At 43.1% G+C, this 20,497-nt stretch overlaps 1 protein-coding gene across 1 annotated transcript; it reads right to left on the bottom strand.

Annotated features, from left to right (window-relative positions):
• Nucleotides 1-843: 843 nt before the first annotated feature.
• On the bottom strand, nt 844-20,202 carry LOC143963612 (U2 small nuclear ribonucleoprotein A'-like). The gene is made up of 9 exons (XM_077473290.1): nt 20,020-20,202; nt 15,999-16,146; nt 8,398-8,476; nt 8,258-8,304; nt 6,657-6,759; nt 3,987-4,066; nt 3,422-3,494; nt 1,303-1,396; nt 844-1,018 (listed from the first exon to the last, which is right to left on the bottom strand). Exons 1-9 carry the CDS (start codon nt 20,099-20,101, stop codon nt 945-947), a joined length of 780 nt encoding a protein of 259 aa, XP_077329416.1. The 5' UTR covers nt 20,102-20,202; the 3' UTR covers nt 844-944.
• Nucleotides 20,203-20,497: the final 295 nt, after the last annotated feature.

The following is a 20,497-nucleotide window of genomic DNA, read 5'->3' as shown; positions in this document are numbered from 1 at the left end:
GGAGAAAAACTTACAAAGTTTTGAAACAAAAAAAATATATATTTTTTCAAATTTGTTTAGCAAAAAAAAAAAAAAAAAAAAAACATTTGGGTACAGTGTAGCATAACCGAGCAATTGTCAAAGTGCGACAGCGCTGAAAGCTCAAAATTGGTCTGGGCAGAAAGGTGTCTAAGTGCCCTATATTGGAGGGAGAGGCAGAGGGAGAAGACCCAAGGGCCAAATAAAGAGGGCCACATATGGCCCCACCCAGCCACAGTTTGGAGACCACTGGTTTACAATAAAAAACACACTTTACTTTTGGCATCTATAAAATGGGGGGGGGGGGGGGGGGGGGGAGCAGGAAAGCTGTGTGACCAAAAACTGCTAGTTTTGAGAGAATATAGAGAAAAACATCCAGGTTTTGCCTCTGCCATTTCTTGCTCCCTAGGTGTATGTATCAATCCCGCAGTCAGCAAATGTATACAGTTGAACATCTAATCATGTGCAAGTAATAGAAAAAAAAATGAATACAACTAAAACAGCATTTCTGCACTTGATTGCATGCAAACTGAATAACTAGGCTAAGTGAACTAGTGATTCTTTGAGGAATTGACCTCAAAGCACCCATGGACTTCTGCTTCATTCACATCAGCGTGTCCCCAAAGTCACACGATTTCCAGCTGGACTTTGAATTCTCTGGACCAAAGTTGCATCAAAAGTCGCAACAGTCAGGCATCTTTTCAGAGTTGCTGCCACTTTAAGGCACACCAATCTGAACGGGTGCCATTGGGCTGCGACTTGTCCAAAGTCAGACAACCATGCCCCCAAATATTTATGTCAAGATTGTATGCAAAGGAAGCAAGGTAAAATACAAAAAAACTTTTATTATAGTAGTAAAATTTACAGGAGAACATTTACAATGAACACAAAAAAAAAAAAAAAAAAAAAAAAAAGCATTAAACAGTTTAGGACCCATTAGCAACCATCTCTTCTTCCATTTCTTCCTCATCAGCTTCCTCTGAAATGAATACCTCGTTTCCTATAAAAATTGGAAAATAAAACAAACAATCTTAAAATACAGATAAAAGGCCACATTCTTAAATATGATAAATCCAATATATCTCAAACATTATGGAAATAGATATACGGATTACATTAGTACAGACAGAGAAAAGGTGGCAGGCTTCTGAAATAAAAAACGATTTCAGTTGTTTCCACAAATATTTTGCGATCTATCCAATGACTAGATGTGCAGACTGCAAGCACTAGTCTAGCCATTAGCACTTGGGTTTCATAGAAGGTATAAAATGACACTCCACTTACCAAGTGTACGGTCCTTGCCAGGAATCTGACCAGACTGTAACAGGCCTTTGAGTCTTTCTACTTCTGCCAGGGTGGTAGCATTGGCAATGGCATTCTGCAAAGATAAAACAGCCTCCGTCTCAGTGACACAAAGCAGTACAGAGATATAGGATCCCTAGCATGGACAACATATGTGCTGGTCCCTAAACACTTACCCGAGCCCAATCGTGGTCCAGCGATGTGCGCGAGAGCAGCTGCTCTCCTGGCCCCCTCCCTCATTGGCTCAGACATAACAGTGGGAGCAACTGGCTCCCATGGCTGTCAATCACAGCCAGTGAGGAGGAGGCGGGGCTGAGCCTTGTTCTGTGCTTCAATAGACACCCAGGGCAGGATTCAGGAGCGAGCATGCACAAGTGACCCCCCTAGCAAACAGCTTGCTATGGGAGTACTCAGCAGAGGGGGGAAGGAGTCCAAAGCCCCAGCTGGGGAACCGAGAAGAGGAGAATAAGGGCTGCTATATGCAAAACCATTACACAGAGCAGGTAGATGGTTACCAAAAAGTGTCAGTGTCCAATGCTAAGGCACCACCTTTGGTAAGGTGAATCAGGAACTGAAGCCTAGCGGCTTCACTTCCCGGTTCCCTACTGCGCATGCGAGAGTCGCACTGCACAATCCGGATGGTCCCTGTGGTCTCTGGGACCCGTGTGTTTTCCAGCAGACAGCATTCGGGGGGAGAAGAGGCGTGGAGTCTATGCCTGGAAGTGGGTACCAATACCTGCACACTCCTTCCTCCCTGAAAGGAGCCAAATGTGACACCGAGGAGGGGGTTTTAGAAAAGCGGAGGTTCCATATTTGTGTGAACCTCCGCTTTAATGATGAAATTTGATTTTTTTTCAATTGTTTTATTGGGAATGTTTTATAGCGCAAAGATAAAGAGTTTTGAAATGTAATCATATATATATATATATATATATATATATATATATATATATATATATATATATATATATATATATATCTATCTATATCAAATACCAGGAAAATAAAGCCATTTGTGGGTAAAAAAAAGGAAATTTTATTTGGTTACAGCGTCGCACAACAGCACAATTGTCAGCTAAAGTAACAGTGCCCCATCGCGCAAAAAACAAAGAAAACAAAAAAAAAAAAAAAAAAAAAACACGCCTGGTCATGAAAGGGGGTAAATCTTCCCGGGGTCAAATGGTTAATTTCTGTCCATTATATGTGCCTGGAGTTGAGCTCTAACGCAAACCTTAAAGTATAACTAAGGACAAAACTATTCTTTCAGTTTGATAACGTTGTGAGGGAGTAGAACACCTGTCAGTTTTTATTTCTCTGTGTGTCCCCATTAGGGAGATTTACTGTCTTCATTTGTCCCGTTTACCATCATCATTGAAAGTAAAAGAAAATCCCAAATTTTGTGTTGTCCCCAGAAAGGTAATTGGGGGGGGGGGGGGGGGGGGTTCCAATAGGGACACTAGTTTTGATGGCCTGGGGGTCCCCAAGAAATTACCTTAATTTGCAGGGATTTCCTCTCACTTCCTGTTTGGCTTTGGTTTGGACAGGAAGTGAAGGGAAATGTCCATAATTGGACACAGATAAAAAATAAATAAAAATCTGACAGGGGTTAACACCCTACCTTACTTTATCTAAAAAAAAATAAAAAAAAAAATTTCCCTACAGTTCTACTTTAACGCCCAAAAGAAAGTTAGTCCAGCTTTAACGCTCCTCCTCAAGCAGAATTTTGGCAAATTCTTCCCCCCCCCCGTTTTCATTTTTTAGCACTGGCTTCAGCCACCATTTCAGCCTAGCCAGAATGATGTGCATCTGGTCCTGTGGCCTCCTGGGATACTTACATCACATCTTCCAGGAGGCTGCAGGATCAGCTCACAGAGTGGCTAAGGGGCGGCCCAGCACATTATTGGACCCAGGAGAGGCAGCCAACTAAAGAGGACCAGGATGTAGGCTTGGGATCCGCTGTGTGGCAGCCGAACTCTGGCTTTGTTCTGTAGGTCAGTGTGGGCTATGAAGAGCACTATAGCACCACAGGAAAGTGAGAGGGGGGAAAGGAGTGCCACTTGAATGACAAATCACTAGGATCCATTTTTTTTTTTTTTACTACCTTAATAGCTTCCACGTCCCCAGGAGAAGGTCCAGCTTTCTTCTTCTCTGCCAAGCCTGCACCCGGTGTGAATCTGAAACCAGACAAGCAACAATGCAGTGAAGTTTGTGAGAAAAGAATAAAGAAAACTGCTTCTCTCAACTTTCAAAGGTGACACCATGAAAGTGATTTAAAACCAGTGTAGTATCTTATCTTTGTTAATAGCCGACACAAAAGAACATCTTCACAAGCACCTTGTATTGCACAGAAAAACAGGGACACCCGAGCAACCCAATTACTGGAAAGAGTTTGCATTGTAAAGATTTCAAAAAGGTGATAAAAAAAAAAAAAAAAAAAAAAAAAAAAAATCAGATGAGACAATTCATCATAAGGATATCCCATATGGCACACTAACAAAGCACCCCGATAAGGGAAACAGTTAATAAAACTTAGTGGGGGGGGGGGGGGTAAAGTTTTGCATGACATTATCACCATACACCTCCTACAAAAGAAGATTTAAGTGTTTCTGTGCAAAAGGTGCTTGTGAAGGAGACTTTCAATTTGCAGAGACAAGTTTGCATCTTACGTTTTTGATCGCTTGGCAATATCCTTTGCAAGCTCTGCACCCCGCTTGCCCTTGAACATATTCGCTGCCTCCTCTCGCTCCTGAAGCGATATCATACACAGAGTTAATGAAGAATCAGATACAGAAAATGGAACACTGGGAACTGACTGCTCAGCAGTCTTATACAGAGCATTATATCACCAGGTGTGTGGTTTCACAAATATTCCCGATATTAAAAAAAAAAAAAAAAAAAAAAAAACCACGCATGCGTAGGAGTGATGTCATCACGGCTCCGGACAGTCACACAGCTGGAGTCCGTGGGCCCGGAAGGAAGAAGGGGGGGGGGGGGAGATGGAAGCGGCCTTCAGCGATGACGCTGCATCACTGGAATAGTTTGTTTTCAGGCAAGCTTCACATAATGTGCTAGTATGCGGTGCATACTAACATTACGGCTTTACCTTGCAGGTCAGAAAAAAAAATAAATAAATAAAAAAGGCCACCCAGCGATTTACAACGGCGGTCTCCTAGACCAGAGAGACGATTGGGGACGTTCGGGTCCTCGATCACCTCTATTGTAAGCGGCCGCAACTGCTGGATCAGATCCCAGGCTCCCCGGTGCAACAGGAGAGCCCAGAAAACAAGGTACACACACGGAAGATCAGCGGGAAGGGGGAGTGACCCCTCCCACTGCTTGTAAAAGTGATAAGCAACTCTGATCAGATTTACAGGTTAAGAAATCGCAGGATGAAAATTGTAATACCGGGGGGGGGGGGGGGTTATGGCCAACTGCTGCAACCACTTCCACTCAATGGCGCTACAAAACATATCAACTTTATACAAAGCATGCAGAGAACAGAATTCCATCATGGAGAATTTTATACTTGAACATCAAAGTCTTGCCGTTATCTAGTGCCTTTCATGTAGACTTTAGATTTCAAGCAATATCATGACATACAACCAATGTGCGGCGCTACACCAAAACCAACGTCATACATAAAAAGAAAGAAAAATGAATAAAATAATGTCCAAATAAAGTCCTTGAAATAAAGATGGGTGCTCAATATGTGAATCCAATCTTCTTTAAACACTATTCCAATGATTCCACCACCATACAAAAGGAACTGAGAAATGCACAAAACCAAGTAGAGAAGTCATATGAAGCTCTGCAAATAATTGCATGCCACCCAGCCAGGTCTCCAGATATATTCCTACACCATCTCAAAGGGGTACCGTCACCCAACCAATTTCTCCAACCATTAACTCCCAGAAGATGTGATCTGTGATCAAATGCGCAAGGAAGAGCCCGTTGTGACATCACCACATACACCAGAAGTGTGGCATTTTTACTTATCCCGTGTTTTTATACAGCGAGTGCCGTCTTACCATATGGAAGTTTGAAAGTGCATTTTTAGTACCTTTTATAACCACTTGCCTTCCTGCCCATGTAAATTTTCAGATGGTCGCACTTTGAATGGCAATTGCACGGTCATGCAACAGGGTACCTATATGAAATTCTGATCATTTTTTCCTCCCCTTTACACAAAGAGCTTTCTGCTGGTATTTAATTACCTCTGGGTTTTTATTTTTATCTAACTAAAAAAGAAAAAATAACTTAAAATTTTTGAGAAAAAAACCAAAACATTTATAGTTATAACATTTTGTAAACCGGTAATTTTTCTCCTTCACTGAAAAGTCTGCACTGATAGGCGACACTGTTTGGCAGCACCGATGGGCACCGTTGGGACTGCACGGATAATCAGTGCCCTGATCAGTGTAGATCAGGGGTCTCAAACTGGCAGCCCTCCAGATGTTGCAAAAACTACAAGTTCCATGAGGCATTGCAAGGCTGACAGTTACAAGCGTGACGCCCTTAGGAAAAGGCATGATGGGACTTGTAGTTCCGCAACAGCTGGAGGGCCACCAGTTTGAGACCCCTGGTGTAGATGTTCCTTTTACACAAGTCAGTTATCGGCTCTCCTCACGTTGTCAGCTTAAGGAAAGTAGTCACTATAACAGACTTCTGTTTACATTGCGATTGGACACAGCTGATCATATGGTAAAGAGCCAATCTGTGATCAGCAGTGTCATACGACAGCCTCCCAGAACTGGCTGGCTGCGCTCTAGCTGTCATTTGGTTATAGTGCGGTCAGCAAGTGGTTACCATCTATACAGTTCTCACAGCTTTTGGGTGTTCTATTGGTACACATCTGCACAAATGGCGTAATAGTTGGAGAAACAGCATTGTGATAGTGGACGAAGGTATCTGGAGACCCGGCTTAGACGACGTGCCAGTCTTTATATGACTTCTCTCTACTCAAGAGTGATAAGTGTCTGGTAAGCATTTTTTGAGTGCCTTTGTATGGTGGTGGAAGCACTATGGTCTTAAAGATTGGATTCACATATTGAGCACCCATCTTTATTTCAAAAACTTAACAGCATTTGGACATTTTATATATTCACTTTTTTTTATATTTGTGTATTATAATGGTTCTGGTGTAGTGCAGCACATTGGTTGTACATAGTTATTTGCTGTGGAAAATACTTCATAGCATGCTAGCAGCTCACAAGATTTTTTATTTCCACAAGCACGGTTACTTTAAAAAATTAAAAATAAAAAAAAAAGGCAATATTATGAACATAGGTGAAGGAGGAGGAAGACCTAACATTTAAAACTGCAACCAGGAAACTCACTTTTTGTCTGATTTTCTGGAAATCCAAGACACGGATTTGTGGAAGTCTGAAGACCACATACAGTCTGTAATGTCGCTTGTTAATCACTGGATTCCTTAACAGACTGAAAGATAAAAAAGTACAAATAAGTGGTATGATACAGCAGATACTAAGCATAGCCTTGAGGCTCTGTGCCTCCCTCCGGATGGGGGGGTGCCTGCAGCCCCCAGGTACCATTACCTCCGCACACTGTTTAAATATGAAAATATTAACATAGGTTTACCCAGCAATTCTAACTAGTCTTGCGCCCTCCCCCTCCTAACACCTATGCTGACTAATCTTTGTAAGAAAGTATATTATGCATACATTATAGACACACACACACTACCCATTTCCAACCTGCCCTGACCACATGATCTGGTTCTCCTGTGTCAGTCATCAGTGACAAGGGAACACATCCAGTGGATGTGCTAGTGCATGCACTAGTTTACAAACGTAGTAAGAAGAGCCAGCAAGCTCGACAGCAAGTAGCTAAAACTAAGGCTATTGCTGAAACTCGTTAGTTTTATTTTATTGTCACTCTGGTGTACCAATAAATGACACTTCGAGGATTACTGTCCTGCCGATTCTTCTTACTATTGTTGCATTGGAGTGTTTTGGGATACATCGAGCCTTGGCACCTGTGAGAGGACCTGGTGTATGGATTGGGTTGTCCCTGCAGAGAGCGCCGTTACCATTTACATTTTCCACTAGTTTACAAAACACAGAGAAACCAGATCACATGGTACCCTCTGTACCAAGCGATCTGGTGCAGGCAAAGGCACGGCATTTGCATCCTGTGTTGGGGGAGTCATTAGCATTGGACTGACACCTGCTGCAGATTGCAAGTGCAGTGTGTTTTGAACACGGGGAAAGGAAACATGCACGGTTTGCAGCTTTCCTGCACCAGATTCTGAGGTGAACTGGCCGCAAAGCCTTACACTGCTAATCCCTTATGTACAATATATATATTTTTTTATTATTCTTGCAGTAGTAACAGACACTCCACCCACTTCCTCCTTCTGATGCATGTCAACCACTAATGGGGCTTTATTTATTAAATCTCAACAGTGCACATAATGCATTAGCGGGGAGCATGTGGGTGGAGTGTGCTTGTTATTACTGCTAGAATTGTTTCTGTACACAAGGGATCAGAGGTGTGCAGCTTCACTATAAGCTGCACACATAACCAATGACTGCAACCCTGTCCGTTATATTTAGGATTGTGCTGTGATAGTCATTTTATTTGTGTAGTTCTGAATATTTTTAATGTGTGTGCAAAGTGTTTACCTTCTGCATGGGATCCCTTTTTTGGCAATGTAAGCTGCTTAGTTGCACAGGATGAAGAGGCAAAGATACATAGCTGAGGTCATTTTGGTATTCAACACCCCTTCCTGAAGTGACCAAGCAGTTTATAAAATGAGAGCTCTATTGACTAGTAACGCTTTGTAAGTTGAAACATATTAGATTTCTGCTGTACGCTGGACCACTTGAGTTTTAATAAACTCTGCAGATTCAGTGTTGACTCTATTAAACCTTTCTGGAGCATAAGGGGAAAATCCAGGACAATCAGTGCTACTTACCTGAGATAGGTGAGGTTTTTAAAAGTAGATAAATTGTCCAGGTCACCCTGCGAGGAAATACAAAGATGTTAGACATCTAAAAACAAGTTACACCAAAATAAACAAAATCACAAGCACAGAGCAGACAGAAGAAAACTTACCAGTTCCATGATACTGTTGTTGGTGAGAATCAGTTCTTTTAAATTAGGCAACATCTGCTCAAGACCTTCTCCTATACGACTGTAACAAGAAAAAAATAAAAATAAAGCCATTACATTTGGAGAACACTGCTATATACTGCATAATAAATGTTTCCCGTCTACATTGTCAACATTCATGCTTTAAGCAAACATGTCCTTCAAAGTGTGCAAACCAACATTACTGGAAAACTACATGTAACACGTGATGCCTGCACTCATCCTAACCACCTCCAGACCAGCGATGTACCCATAAGTTGCTCAACTTTCGGTGGTTATAGCAGGATGAGGTCTTCAGCTGCATGTATCACAGCCGGTGATCATCTCTCTCGTAAAAGCAAACTTAGTGGCCAACTTGCCGCTGGACTGCTTTTACAAGCAATGGGAACAAGGCGGGCAGGATGTCCCCCTCTGCAGCTTTCTCATCCAACTGGGAGACCCAAGAAACCAGCCGGGTTGGCATTCATTGGGTCTACACTATGGTAACCCGGAAAGAATGGCCCAACATCAGTTCTGGTTTACCTGGATGTCAATATCTTAATTTTTTTAAATCAAAAGCATTCAATAACACCAATACTCTTAAGGCTGGGTTCACACTGCACACGCTGTGCGACATTGGATGCTATTCGCCATATGGCAGTGTCAACTGCCTATGGGGGGGGGGGGGGGGGGTGGGAGAGGGAGGATTAGTTGGCTGATTATTGTTTCAATTAATAACCTTAAAAAACATGGTGTATAATTTAGTTAATATGTAAAAAGTTTAAATTACTTTTTTTTTATTCTTAAACATATCTATGCAGTGGTAAATAAAAATAACCAACTATATGGTTAGGGAGCAAAATATATGTAATCCACTCTGAGAATAACAGACAGAAGAGATATACCGTATATACTACTATTAGAAGAGAGATATACTGTATATACTACTATTAGTAGTATATACGGTATATCTCTTCTAATAGTAGTATATACGGTATATCTCTTCTAATAGTAGTATATACGGTATATCTCTTCTATTAGAAGAGATATACCGTATATACTATTAAAGGGTGAATCTGGTAAATCTCAGACCAATTTATTTTTTTTTTTTTATTAAAAAAACAAAAACAAGGTCTTCCTTCAAAAAAAAAAAAAAAAAGTCAGTCAGTCAGTCATTTTCAGAACGTTCATTTTCCACCAGTGACTGGAAAATTTGGAATAGAAAACTTCTTGGTCAAAGGAATTTTCAGACAGTGGATGTGGTTGTCGTTCAGAAATTACACTCATTTTAAAAACAGAATGTTAAAAACAAGTGAAAATTTAAACAAAATGTACAAAGATTTTTCGCCTGAATATTCTCGTCTGAAAATCGATCCGTGTGGCCAGCATAAGGCTCGGTGCACACCAATGCAGTTTGCTTTTGATCTTTTTCTACAGTGCTTTTTGCGCACGTGATTTTGAGGCGATTTGCATTTTTTTTTTGGCCAATTTGTTGTTGGGCAGATTGAAAAACAAATTGTTGCAAAAACACATTACATGCTTTTTTTTTCTGCAAAAAAAGTACCAGTTACTTACCGGTAACTGTCTTTCTGGGAAATCTTCCAGGACGGCACACCTGAGAGATGAGAGGCTCCTCCCTACAGGAAACACAATCAATCGACAGCTGTTTTAAGTCCCCACCCTTCCCCTTGATCCTCTGTTTGTAGAGAAGTAACTCCTGAACCAGGTTCACAAGGGAAATCATTCCTCATAGGTACTCACCTTCTAGTGTTCTACAATTTTCCCTCCTCCAACGGGCGGGAAGTAGGCCTGCCGTCCTGGAAGATTTCCCAGAAAGACAGTTACCGGTAAGTAACTGGTACTTTTCTCAAGTCATCTTCCAGGACGGCACACCTGAGAGGATAAACAAGTACCTCAGGCCTACCTTAGGGTGGGGCCACTGCAAAACCCTCTTGGCGAACCTTGGCTCTGCAGTGAGCTTTACCTCCACTCCATACGCTCATATGCTTGATGAAGGCATCTTAGCTGGATCATGCGGCTGATCTGCAGGTCTGCTCCACAGATGTTCCTGCCTTTTCCGCTTCAGATGCAGTATCTAGGTGGAATGGGCTCTTAAAAATGGAATCAGAAAACATGTTAAACTTGTAGGTTAGCAATGTTGCCTATCTCACACATCTAACAACCATGGCCTATTATGCCTGTAGGTGCTACTTAGAACCACTAAAAAGATAAATAAGAGACCTGTGTAAGACAAGGACACTACATTAATCAATAAGAGGGCCTGTCTTAACACTATCCTGTTGAGGGAAATAAAACTGCTTCCTTTTTATCTTTATGTCAGCAAAAGACTAAAGGGAAGCCTACTTAAGGGAAATAGATTAACAGAAGCTTGAACCCTGGGTTTAAGGCACGCCCAATCTATGTCCTTACTTACGCCTGAGAGCCTTCTTCAGGAGATTAAAGTCCCTAGCAGGAGTAGACTACCCATATTGCTATGTCTAGTTTTGCTAAAAGGGCAAAATGAAGGCCATGCACCGAGCCGAAACCTATTCGATCGGGTATACATCTTTATACTTCATCCTCAGGCCCTAATACTCCTCTGAACAGAACTCTCCAAGTTCTTACTAAACAGGGCGATTCATTATCCCCTTCCTCCAGTGTCCCATAACCCTACAGGGCTTCAACCCTAGGAAATGGTTCTGGCATCCCTGAATGCAAGTGGTCAAGGTTTTCTGACATGTGGCAGCTGCAGCCCGAACTCTTGGCCCCTCCATGGAAAAGAAGGCTGAAATACAAAAAGGTGATACATGCATTATTAATATCACAAATAAAATGATCATAGATTGTGGGCACGGCACAATAGATTTAGACAGAAAGGACACAAGCATAGACAACAATGTTGTGTGCCTGAGTGTGACTAGCTAAACCAATATATCAAATATCGGAAGAGACCCAAATCTGAACCTCAACGTAGACAAACAGTCCTCATAGTCTGGTTTTCTGATGTGCTGCCAAGGACAGGAACCCCCTTTACTGTTGTGCTTTACCTATGTACAGCAAAACAAGGCTATAAAGACAGAAAGACCCAAACTTCTATGTTGTGTATTTCTGACAAACCACCACAGTAATAAGATTAATATGAACACCAACTCCCGTGTTGTGCATTTCTGCTATGCCACAGGGAAAAATATGGAACACAAGACAATCCTTTCTGTCATGCACTTCTGTAGTGTAGTTCAGATAGAACCAACACTGAGAAAGGACACGAGCAACCTGCAGCATTGTGTTTTTCTGAAACAGAAAGCACCAACAAGCTTCAATCTTGAGTATTTCTGCTGTGCAACAACATAAAAGCAGACGCTGAGGAAAAAGACAGACAGCCTTTACAGCTGCAATCTTTCTGGTCTGCTGCAAAATAAAACAATAACGCCATGATGAGTATTCCTGCTGTGTAGCAAAACCTCAATCAGAAGGGACAGATAAGTTTAGGGTTCCCACACCCGTGCGACCCAACCTGCGACTTGGGACTGCAAGACGCATGAGAAGTCATATACTATGGCTTCCAATGGGTACCATTTGTGTCTGTGCGACACCAGCAGTCCCTGATTCCTGGATCCACAGACCTCAAGATTACACAGGTCGCAGGGAAAAAAACAAATAGCAATTTTCAGGTCGAACAAGTAAGGGGTCCCCAATGCTGTGACTCCCTGGAGGATTGCAGCCAACAAACCCCTGCTGTGTATCCCTAAGATGCAGAAAGGTAGATCCATGAGAAACACTGCTTAGCCTGATATACAAACGATAAGGCAGTAAATATAGGACATACAGGACACAAACATTCAATCTTTGTGTATGTCTGATGTGTAGTAATATACCAATACTGAGGAGAGATGCCACCATCCTCAATGTGTCTCTCAGCTGAGCAGCAAAAACAAAATCAGAAAAAGACAAGCAACCTTCACTGCTGTGTCCTTTCTGATATGCAGCCAATAAGGCAGTATATGCAAGACATAAAAGGACAGACAACCTTCAATCTTGTATATGTCTGATGTGCAACAATATAACAATTCTGAATAGAGATAGCACATCCATATTGAAGCGATTTGGCCTTGCGACTCAACATGTCAAATCGCATGGCTAAAATCAGCACAACACCACTTTGTGGTGCTACATGGATTACCAAAGGCAGTATATGTACTACACCTGGCAGGGGTTCAATTTGTATTTCTACTATGTAGCCCAACAAATTCGAACCATCAATTTTCACTGCTGCCTTTCTGATAAGGCAGTAATACGGGACACAAAACCTCACAGACCTTAATGCTGTATAAATCTGATGTGCAACAATAAAACACTATGAATAGAGATAGCACATCCATATTGAAATGATTTGTCATGCGACTCAACATGTCAAATCGCATGTTTAAACTCGGCAGCCATTGCTGTTAATAGCACTGTCTGAATCAGACTTCACTGCTGCCTTTCTGATAAGTAACCAACAAGGCAGTAAAACAGGACACAAAGCCCCACAGACAGATCTCAATCTTGTGTATGTCTGATGTGCAGCAATATAACCATTATGAGCAGAGATGTCACCAGACACAATGATGTGCATTTCTGCTGTGCAACACAAAACCAGAAAGTACAGACCACCTTCACTGTTGTATTTTTCTGATCTGTAGCCAAACAAAGCAGTACCTTTAGTATATAAAGGACAGCAAACAAGCTTCAGTGCAGTGCATTTCTGATGTACAGCAATATAGTCCTTATAAGCAGAGATGTCACAAATCTCAATGTGTATTTCTGCTGTGCCACAAAAACATCCCAGCAAGGACAAACCTTCACTACTGAGGTCTACTGGTGTGCAGCCAATGAGGAGTCATGGTCTATCCCTTTATGAAATAACCAACAGGCAATTTATTTCATAGGCATAGCCTGTGCTGTAGATACTAAACCTTCACCACCAGAGAAGGAACAGATCCTAAAATGGTTGGACACCCTACTATTAGTAGTAGTTGTTGTCCTACCTTACCTCCATAGACTGAGCAAACGCTAGCCAGCACATATCCAGGTGGTGCTGATTAGCAACTAAAGTCTCAATGAGCCCAGCCCTAGAGACCAATTTAAGACCTCTCTAGAAGAGGTGGTTACCAGTTTAGCCTGGGAGGTAAATAGCTATTTGCAGGCTTCAAGCAATCAATTATGTAGCTCTTGCATAGGTTTGCACAGAAAATCCTCAATTAAAAGGATGTAGGGAGCGATCTATGGTGAATTGCCTTTAGATCTGCCACTGCGTGGATTGTAGCCCAAACCAATAAAAAAAAGTTTCTTCTTACCTCCTACACTATAATATAAACACAGTGTAAAGGTGGAGTGGGAGGTTGGAGCTTATGAAAGTTAACTATAGCAGGCAACCCCCAAAAGGAGGATCTGTGACAAGGGAACCCCTACTGTGCCACACAGTAGCTTGGTCTCTGCCCATCCTTGAATGTTAGGTCAGCTTTTAAACATTGTGAAGCAACTTCAGATTCCTAGCAGCTGGGCTAATAGGGCCGGTAACCTAGTGCACCTGCTGACCAGGGGAGCTTCTGAATCCACCAACCACTGCCCAATTAATAACCTGTTCAGTGGTATACCTGGCCTGTAAGTAACTTTGTATCTACCAGGTCCCCTCTGTACGCTATATTCATCCCTACTAAATGTACCACAACTGGGCATGTAGGGAGAGGCTGGCAACCTACTGCTGCGATAACCACAGTGTCTCTGCTGTAAGAGGGAGCTGTGGCTGGTGGCTTTAGCAGTGGCGTCTACGCTATTTGTATCCCGACCCCAGGTTCTGCACTGCACCAGTCAGTATATACACGGGGAAGGGGGAGCAATGGCCTACCTACCTCTTTCTCATCTGAAGTGGTTTAGGCACACTCGTTCCTCTGCACCACCTGTCCACCATACAGCTTTCTCTGATGTAAGAGGGGCTGCAGCTGGTGTTTTTAGCAGAAGCTTAAGGGCTATTTGAATCCAGACCCCAGGTGAGATCTCAAATGCCCAGGAACCCTCTGGCTGGAATTGGGTATTTTGCAGCTAAATTCCCACGGCAAAAGGAAAGTAAAGTACTCACCGTTGTCGTCTTCCTCTTTTTGCCACAGCCAGCGGGCTTGCTTTTCCATCCTTATGGTCCACACGCAAGGAGGATAGCCGCCAAAGTGCTCCCCCCCCCCCCCCCCAACTGCTGTCCCCATAGGGAAGTCAGTCTATACACATGGGGGGGGGGGGGGCAATGCCTTCCATTCCTCATTCCCATCTTCATATCTGAGGTGGTTAAGGCAGACATCCACCGTAGTAAATGTGGGCGCCTGCTCCTACTGACTCTCAGCCTTCCCTCCTGGGTAAGAACGCCGCTGCCATTTTCCCGAAGTTTGAAAATGACGCGGGTGCTTGTTGCCACGCCCTCTCCGGCAGCCCACGCGAGCTACCGGGAACCCAGGAGTCGGGGACAAGCCCCCTGGAAAGAACCGATGGCCAGCACCCCCGTCTGAACAGCCACCTGTACAGGTAAGGAGGGGGGAGACAGGATAATGGCCCCTGAAGTTCTGGGTACACCACTGTACCCAGGGTCCTTCAGCTCTCAGGGGGGCTCTTCCAATTTCTGCTGCCCGCCCTGAGGAAAAAAGATAGGGGAACCCCCCAGGAAGGACAAGAATATCCTACCAGACCCAGAGGCTTCCCAGGCTTGTGGTCCGGCTCCCAGGGGGAGACCACCAGCCCCAGGCTTCGGGTCATTTGGAAAAAAACAAACAGTTTCGCTGTGTAGGGAGAAACACAATCAAAAACTGAGGATCAAGGGGAAGGGTGGGGACTTAAAACAGCTGTCGATTGATTGTGTTTCCTGTAGGGAGGAGCCTCTCATCTCTCAGGTGTGCCGTCCTGGAAGATGACTTGAGAAAAAAAAAAATATAAAAATGTTTTGCGGGAAGGTGTCCCATAGGAAACCATGTGGATGAACTGTATTGCGTTTCTGCAAAAGGCACAAAAAAAAAAAAAAAAAAAAAAAAAAAGACTAAAATGAGCCCTTTATTAGTACAAAGAGCAAATAATCGCTACTGTAAATATCACTTTCACAGTTCTGCAGTAACAAAATGAACCCCTTACAGTAGTGATTAAAAAAAAAAAGAAAAAAACACAATCACTACTGTAAGGGGTTCATTTTGTTACTGCAGAACTGTGAAAGTAATATTTACAGTAGCGATTATTTGCTCTTTGTACTATAAAGGGTTCATTTTAGTTTTTTTTAGTGTGTGTGTGTGCGTGCATGCGTGCGTGCTGCCGCAAGTGGTTAAAGTTCACCTTTTTGCCTCTGCACGTGTCAAAAAACACATGACTTGATGGACCACCACTTGTTCCTTTCCAGCTGTTATTCTTCTGGAATCCTAATCCAGTATTTCTATGTACGGTAGTTTGCCAAGTGATTTATCGCCAAAACCATGTAGAAAAACGTTTCCTACTTAAGTCTCATAGCCAAGGAAAAAAGAAAGTGCTCTTCACATTTGATAAAAAAAAAAAAGTAGAACACCTAAAGCAGAACTTACCATATCCGGTTGTTATTCAATAATAAAGTCTTAAGCCTCTTTAATAAAGGAAATCCATCCACCTTCCTTATCTCATTGTCTGAAAAATCGATTGTATCAAACTGGTCCAGGGTGGCCCCGAGGTTCTCAATAACTGGGATTTTGTACCCTGTAAAGCGTTTCTAGGCAACCCAGTTTGCACCCTGTTGGGGAAATGATAGGGTAGAGCAGGGGTCTCAAACTGGTGGCCCTCCAGCTGTTGCAAAACTACAAATCCCATGAGGCATTGCAAGGCTGACAGTTACAAGCATGACTCCCACAGGCAGAGACATGATGGGACTTGTAGTTTTGCAACAGCTGGATGGCCACCAGTTTGAGACTCCTGGGGTAGAGCCTCTACAAGGTTTTTATTGCCGTCCATGTCCCCACTAGGAGCCAGATTTCTACTGATTCTTAAGGAAAAATAAATAAATAGTATATTGCACAGAGCAGCCCCGATCCTCCTCTTCTGGGGTACCCCCACCTGCACTCCTCCCTCCCTGCAGAGTACCCCCATAGTAAACCGTTTGCTATGGGGGCACTCATGTGTGCTTGTTCCCACAGCCAGCTCTGTGGGGGTTATGTACTAAAGGCAAATCCACTTTGCACTACAAGTGCACTTGGAAGTGCAGCCGATGTAGATCCGCAGGGGACATGCGAGGAGGAAAAAAATAAAAAAACATTTTAGCTTGCACATGATTGGATAAGAAAATCAGCAGAGCTTCCCCTCATTTCAGATCTACCCCCTCAGATTTACAGCGACTGAACTTCCAAGTGCAGTTTGCATTTGTATTGAAAAGTGCATTTGCCTGTCATAAATAACCCCCCTGTGTCCATTAACAGAGCGCAGCTCGGCCCCTCCTCACTGGCAATGACTGCCAGCACCTCTGTCAATCAAGGAGAGAGAGAGAGAGAGAGAGAGAGGAGAAAGCTGCTGTAATCGTAATCTTAGTTTTTTTCCTTAATGCAGACATTACATTAAAGAGAGAAAAAAAAAACATGCCTGTAGAACCACATTAAAGTCCTGCCTATTCCAACTGAAGGTTTAACCTGTTAAGGCCCTCCTGCATGAAATCACGCACCTGTACAGGATTTTGTGCAGTGGGTCTGGACACGCGCCTTGCCAGTGACCCCCCCCCCCCCAGTTGGAAACACAGGGAGCCAATAAATGGGTCAGGCACAACGCCAACCACTCAGGTGAGGCAGAACCATGGTCTGCCTATGTAAACAAGGCAGTCCACCATTATGTAAGAGGAAGATGCCAAGCAGGAAACACAGATTTCAATCTTCCTCCAGTTAAAGCACCCCCCCCCCCACCACACAAAGACAGCTCGGTTGTTTTCCTAAAGAAGCTAGAGGGGTCCGCCCGCCGTCATATGGCTAGCTGCCATAACTCCGGTATCCACTTATTCAGCGAGTGGTCCATGCCAAGATAAAAGTGGTCTCTGTGGCGGATTCGCCGCAATATGAATTATCGGCTTGGCATGGAGCCGAGTGAGGGGAAGATGGCCCCCCTACTCGGCTCCATACAATTGCAGGGCGGAAGCGACATCAAAACGTCACCTCTGCCCATAGCTTTTAAAGTGGATTTTTTTTTTAAATTGCATTTTAGTGTAAATATGAGATGCGAAGTCTTTTTGACCCCACATCTCATATTTAAGAGGGCCTGTCATGCTTTTTTTTTTCTATTACAAGGGATGTTTACATTCCTTGTAATAGGAATAAAAGTGACACAATTTTTTATTAAGTTTAACAGTAAAAATAAAGTTTTTTTTTGCTAGAAAATTAATTAGAACTATATATATATATATATATATATAAAATGGCGGTCGATGCGATACTTTGTCACAGCGTATCGGTCTTACAAGAGCACTTTTTTGGGGGGAAAAAAATACGAGTTGAAAAAAAATTATAAGACAACCGTAAAAAAATTTTTTGTTATATTGTGCAAGATAATGTTACACCAAGGAAATTGATACCCAACATGTCACGCTTCAAAATGGCGCCCGCTCGTGGAATGGAGACAAAAACTTTGACCCTTAAAAATCTCCATAGACGAAATGTTAAAAAAATTCTACCGGTTGCATGTTTTGAGTTAGAGGAGGTCTAGGGCTAGAATTATTGCTCTCTCTCTACCGATTGCGGACATGCGTTCGCTTCTGCACACGAGTTCGACGGGACACGTTTAAAAAGTATTTTTTTTCTTAATTTTTTTTTTTAATTATTTAAAAAAAAAAAAATAATAATAATTTTTAAACGTGTCCCGTCAAACTCATGTGCAGAAGCAAACGCATACGCGAGTAGCGCCCACGTATGAAAACTGTGTTCAAACTACACATGTGAGGTATCGCCGCAATCGGTAGAGCGAGAGCAATAATTCTAGCCCTAGACTTCCTCTAACTCAAAACATGTAACCTGTAGAATTTTTTTAACATTTCGTCTATGGAGATTTTTAAGGGTCAAAGTTTTTGTCTCCGTCCCACGAGTGGGCGCAATTTTGAAGCGTGACATGTTGGGTATCAATTTCCTTGGTGTAACATTATCTTGCACAATTTAAAAAAAAAATTGGACTAACTTTACCGTTGTCTTATATATATATATATATATTTTTTTTTTTTTTAACTCAAAGTGTATCCCCCCCCCCCAAAAAAAAGTGCTTTTGTAAGACCCATACGCTGTGACAAAGTATTGCAACAACCGCCATTTTATTCTCTATGGATAGATTAGAAAAAAAAAAATATATATTATATATATATATATATATATATATTTTTTTTTTTCACTGTTCTTAAAAGTGTAACTTTTATTCCTTTTTCAAGGAATGTAAACATCTCTTGTAAAAGGAAAAAAGTATGACAGGACCTCTTAAATATGAGATCTGGGGGGGGGGGGGGGGTGTCAAAAATACCTCACATCTCATATTTACACTAAAATCCCCCCCCCCCCCCAAAAAAAAGTCCTTTTAAGAGCTATGGACAGAAGTGATGCTTTGAAGTCTCTTCCACCCTGTAATGGTATAGAGATGGGTGGGGGCATCTTCCCCTCATTCAGCAGCCAGCCAAGTCAGGGACAGGACACCAACGGCTCCGGTGAACGGCGGAGGGCAACGAAGAGCGGCCCCCTCCCCCCACCACCGATAAAAGTGATCTCACTGCGAATCCACCACTTTTACCTTGAAGCGGACCGCTACCTCCGAAGAAGATGGTAGCGGGGGGGGGGGGGGGGGGGGGTATGGTAGCTAGCTTCTGCCATAACAACGGTATTCCTCTTCAAAAGACCGATGTACATCATCAGTGGGCTGTCCAGAAGTGGTCAAGGCTTGGTATTTTGGGCAGTTATTTTATCAAAGAGAAATTCCCAATACATGGCCTGGTGGGGGGGGGGGGGGGGGGTACTAGAGGACTGAGGCTGGGAACCACTGATCTAGGGACTCTGCTAAATATATATATATATATATATATATATATATATATATATATATATATATACACACATATATATATATATATATATATATATATATATATATATATATATATACACACACATACATATACACACACATACTGATTTTTAACTTCTAAGCACAAGATGTCACAAATAGGCTTAGGCATGAAAGGGTTAAAGGGCATTTAAGGAACAGTCAGGAAACAAAAATCGGGCTGCTGCAAGCATTGGATGGGTCAGATACCCAACTCCCCCCGCTTCTCCTGCCACTTGGTATGTCCTATGTTGTTTCATTAGCGGGCGGAAGGAACCACAACATTTTTTTTTTGGGGGGGGGGGGGGGTCAGGTATCGTGCACCCCTAGAAATTGTATTCTTACAGCAGCCAGACAACACACAGACCTCCAGTAATGTCATATCTGCCGATCCATGGAGTCACTCTGTATCCTCTCACACTAAAATGAGTCATGTCCGGCGCTCCTCAGCTGTACAGACCGGACTCCATGTTGGTTGAGGTGACTATTTCCTCCCCCCCACCGGCATCTCCACACACTCACCCCGCAGGTCCAGCTCCCGGTCCCGCACGGCATTCGTGTACTGAGCCGCCTGCTCGATCAGATCCGCCGTCAACTTCACCATGGCGCCAAACCACACGAGGCCTGAATTCAACCAGTCGCTTCTCAGTGCCAGCAACAACGCGGCCAGGCTTTACCACGTCACTTCCGCCGCCATCTCCACCGGACCAATCAGCGACCTGCGACGCCGAACAATGATACAGGCATGACGTCAGATTTGGCGACCCGTCACATTTTGTAACGTATGTGACGTTCCGTCGCCGCCATCTTGCTACACCCCGCACTCGCCCTCAGCAAGGGTACAGTGAGAAGGCGTGTGCTGAGTTTAGCAAAGATGGCGGGGCGCGAAACGTCACTTCTGCTACACATTCAGCCGGAGTTTCATCAGATTAGCCGACCCGTCGGAATGTGTAACGGAAGTGACGTTTAGTTGCCGCCACCTTGCTACACCCCTCACCCG

Source organism: Lithobates pipiens, unplaced genomic scaffold (assembly GCF_037356315.1).
Source record: "Lithobates pipiens isolate NorthernLeopardFrog02 unplaced genomic scaffold, aLitPip1_a1.2 Scaffold_8, whole genome shotgun sequence".
NCBI classification, from domain to species: Eukaryota; Metazoa; Chordata; class Amphibia; order Anura; family Ranidae; genus Lithobates; species Lithobates pipiens.
This window is presented reverse-complemented; position numbering and strand designations above follow the sequence as displayed.

Bases quoted from the DNA above. Each gene is read 5' to 3' on its own strand.
- LOC143963612 (XM_077473290.1), bottom strand. From the start codon at position 20,101: ATGGTGAAGTTGACGGCGGATCTGATCGAGCAGGCGGCTCAGTACACG. The intron at 8,305-8,397 runs GTAAGTTTTCTT...ATTTCCTCGCAG, and splicing joins ACAACAGTATCATGGAACTG to GGTGACCTGGACAATTTATC. The intron at 3,495-3,986 runs GTAAGATGCAAA...GTCTGGTTTCAG, and splicing joins ATTGCCAAGCGATCAAAAAC to ATTCACACCGGGTGCAGGCT.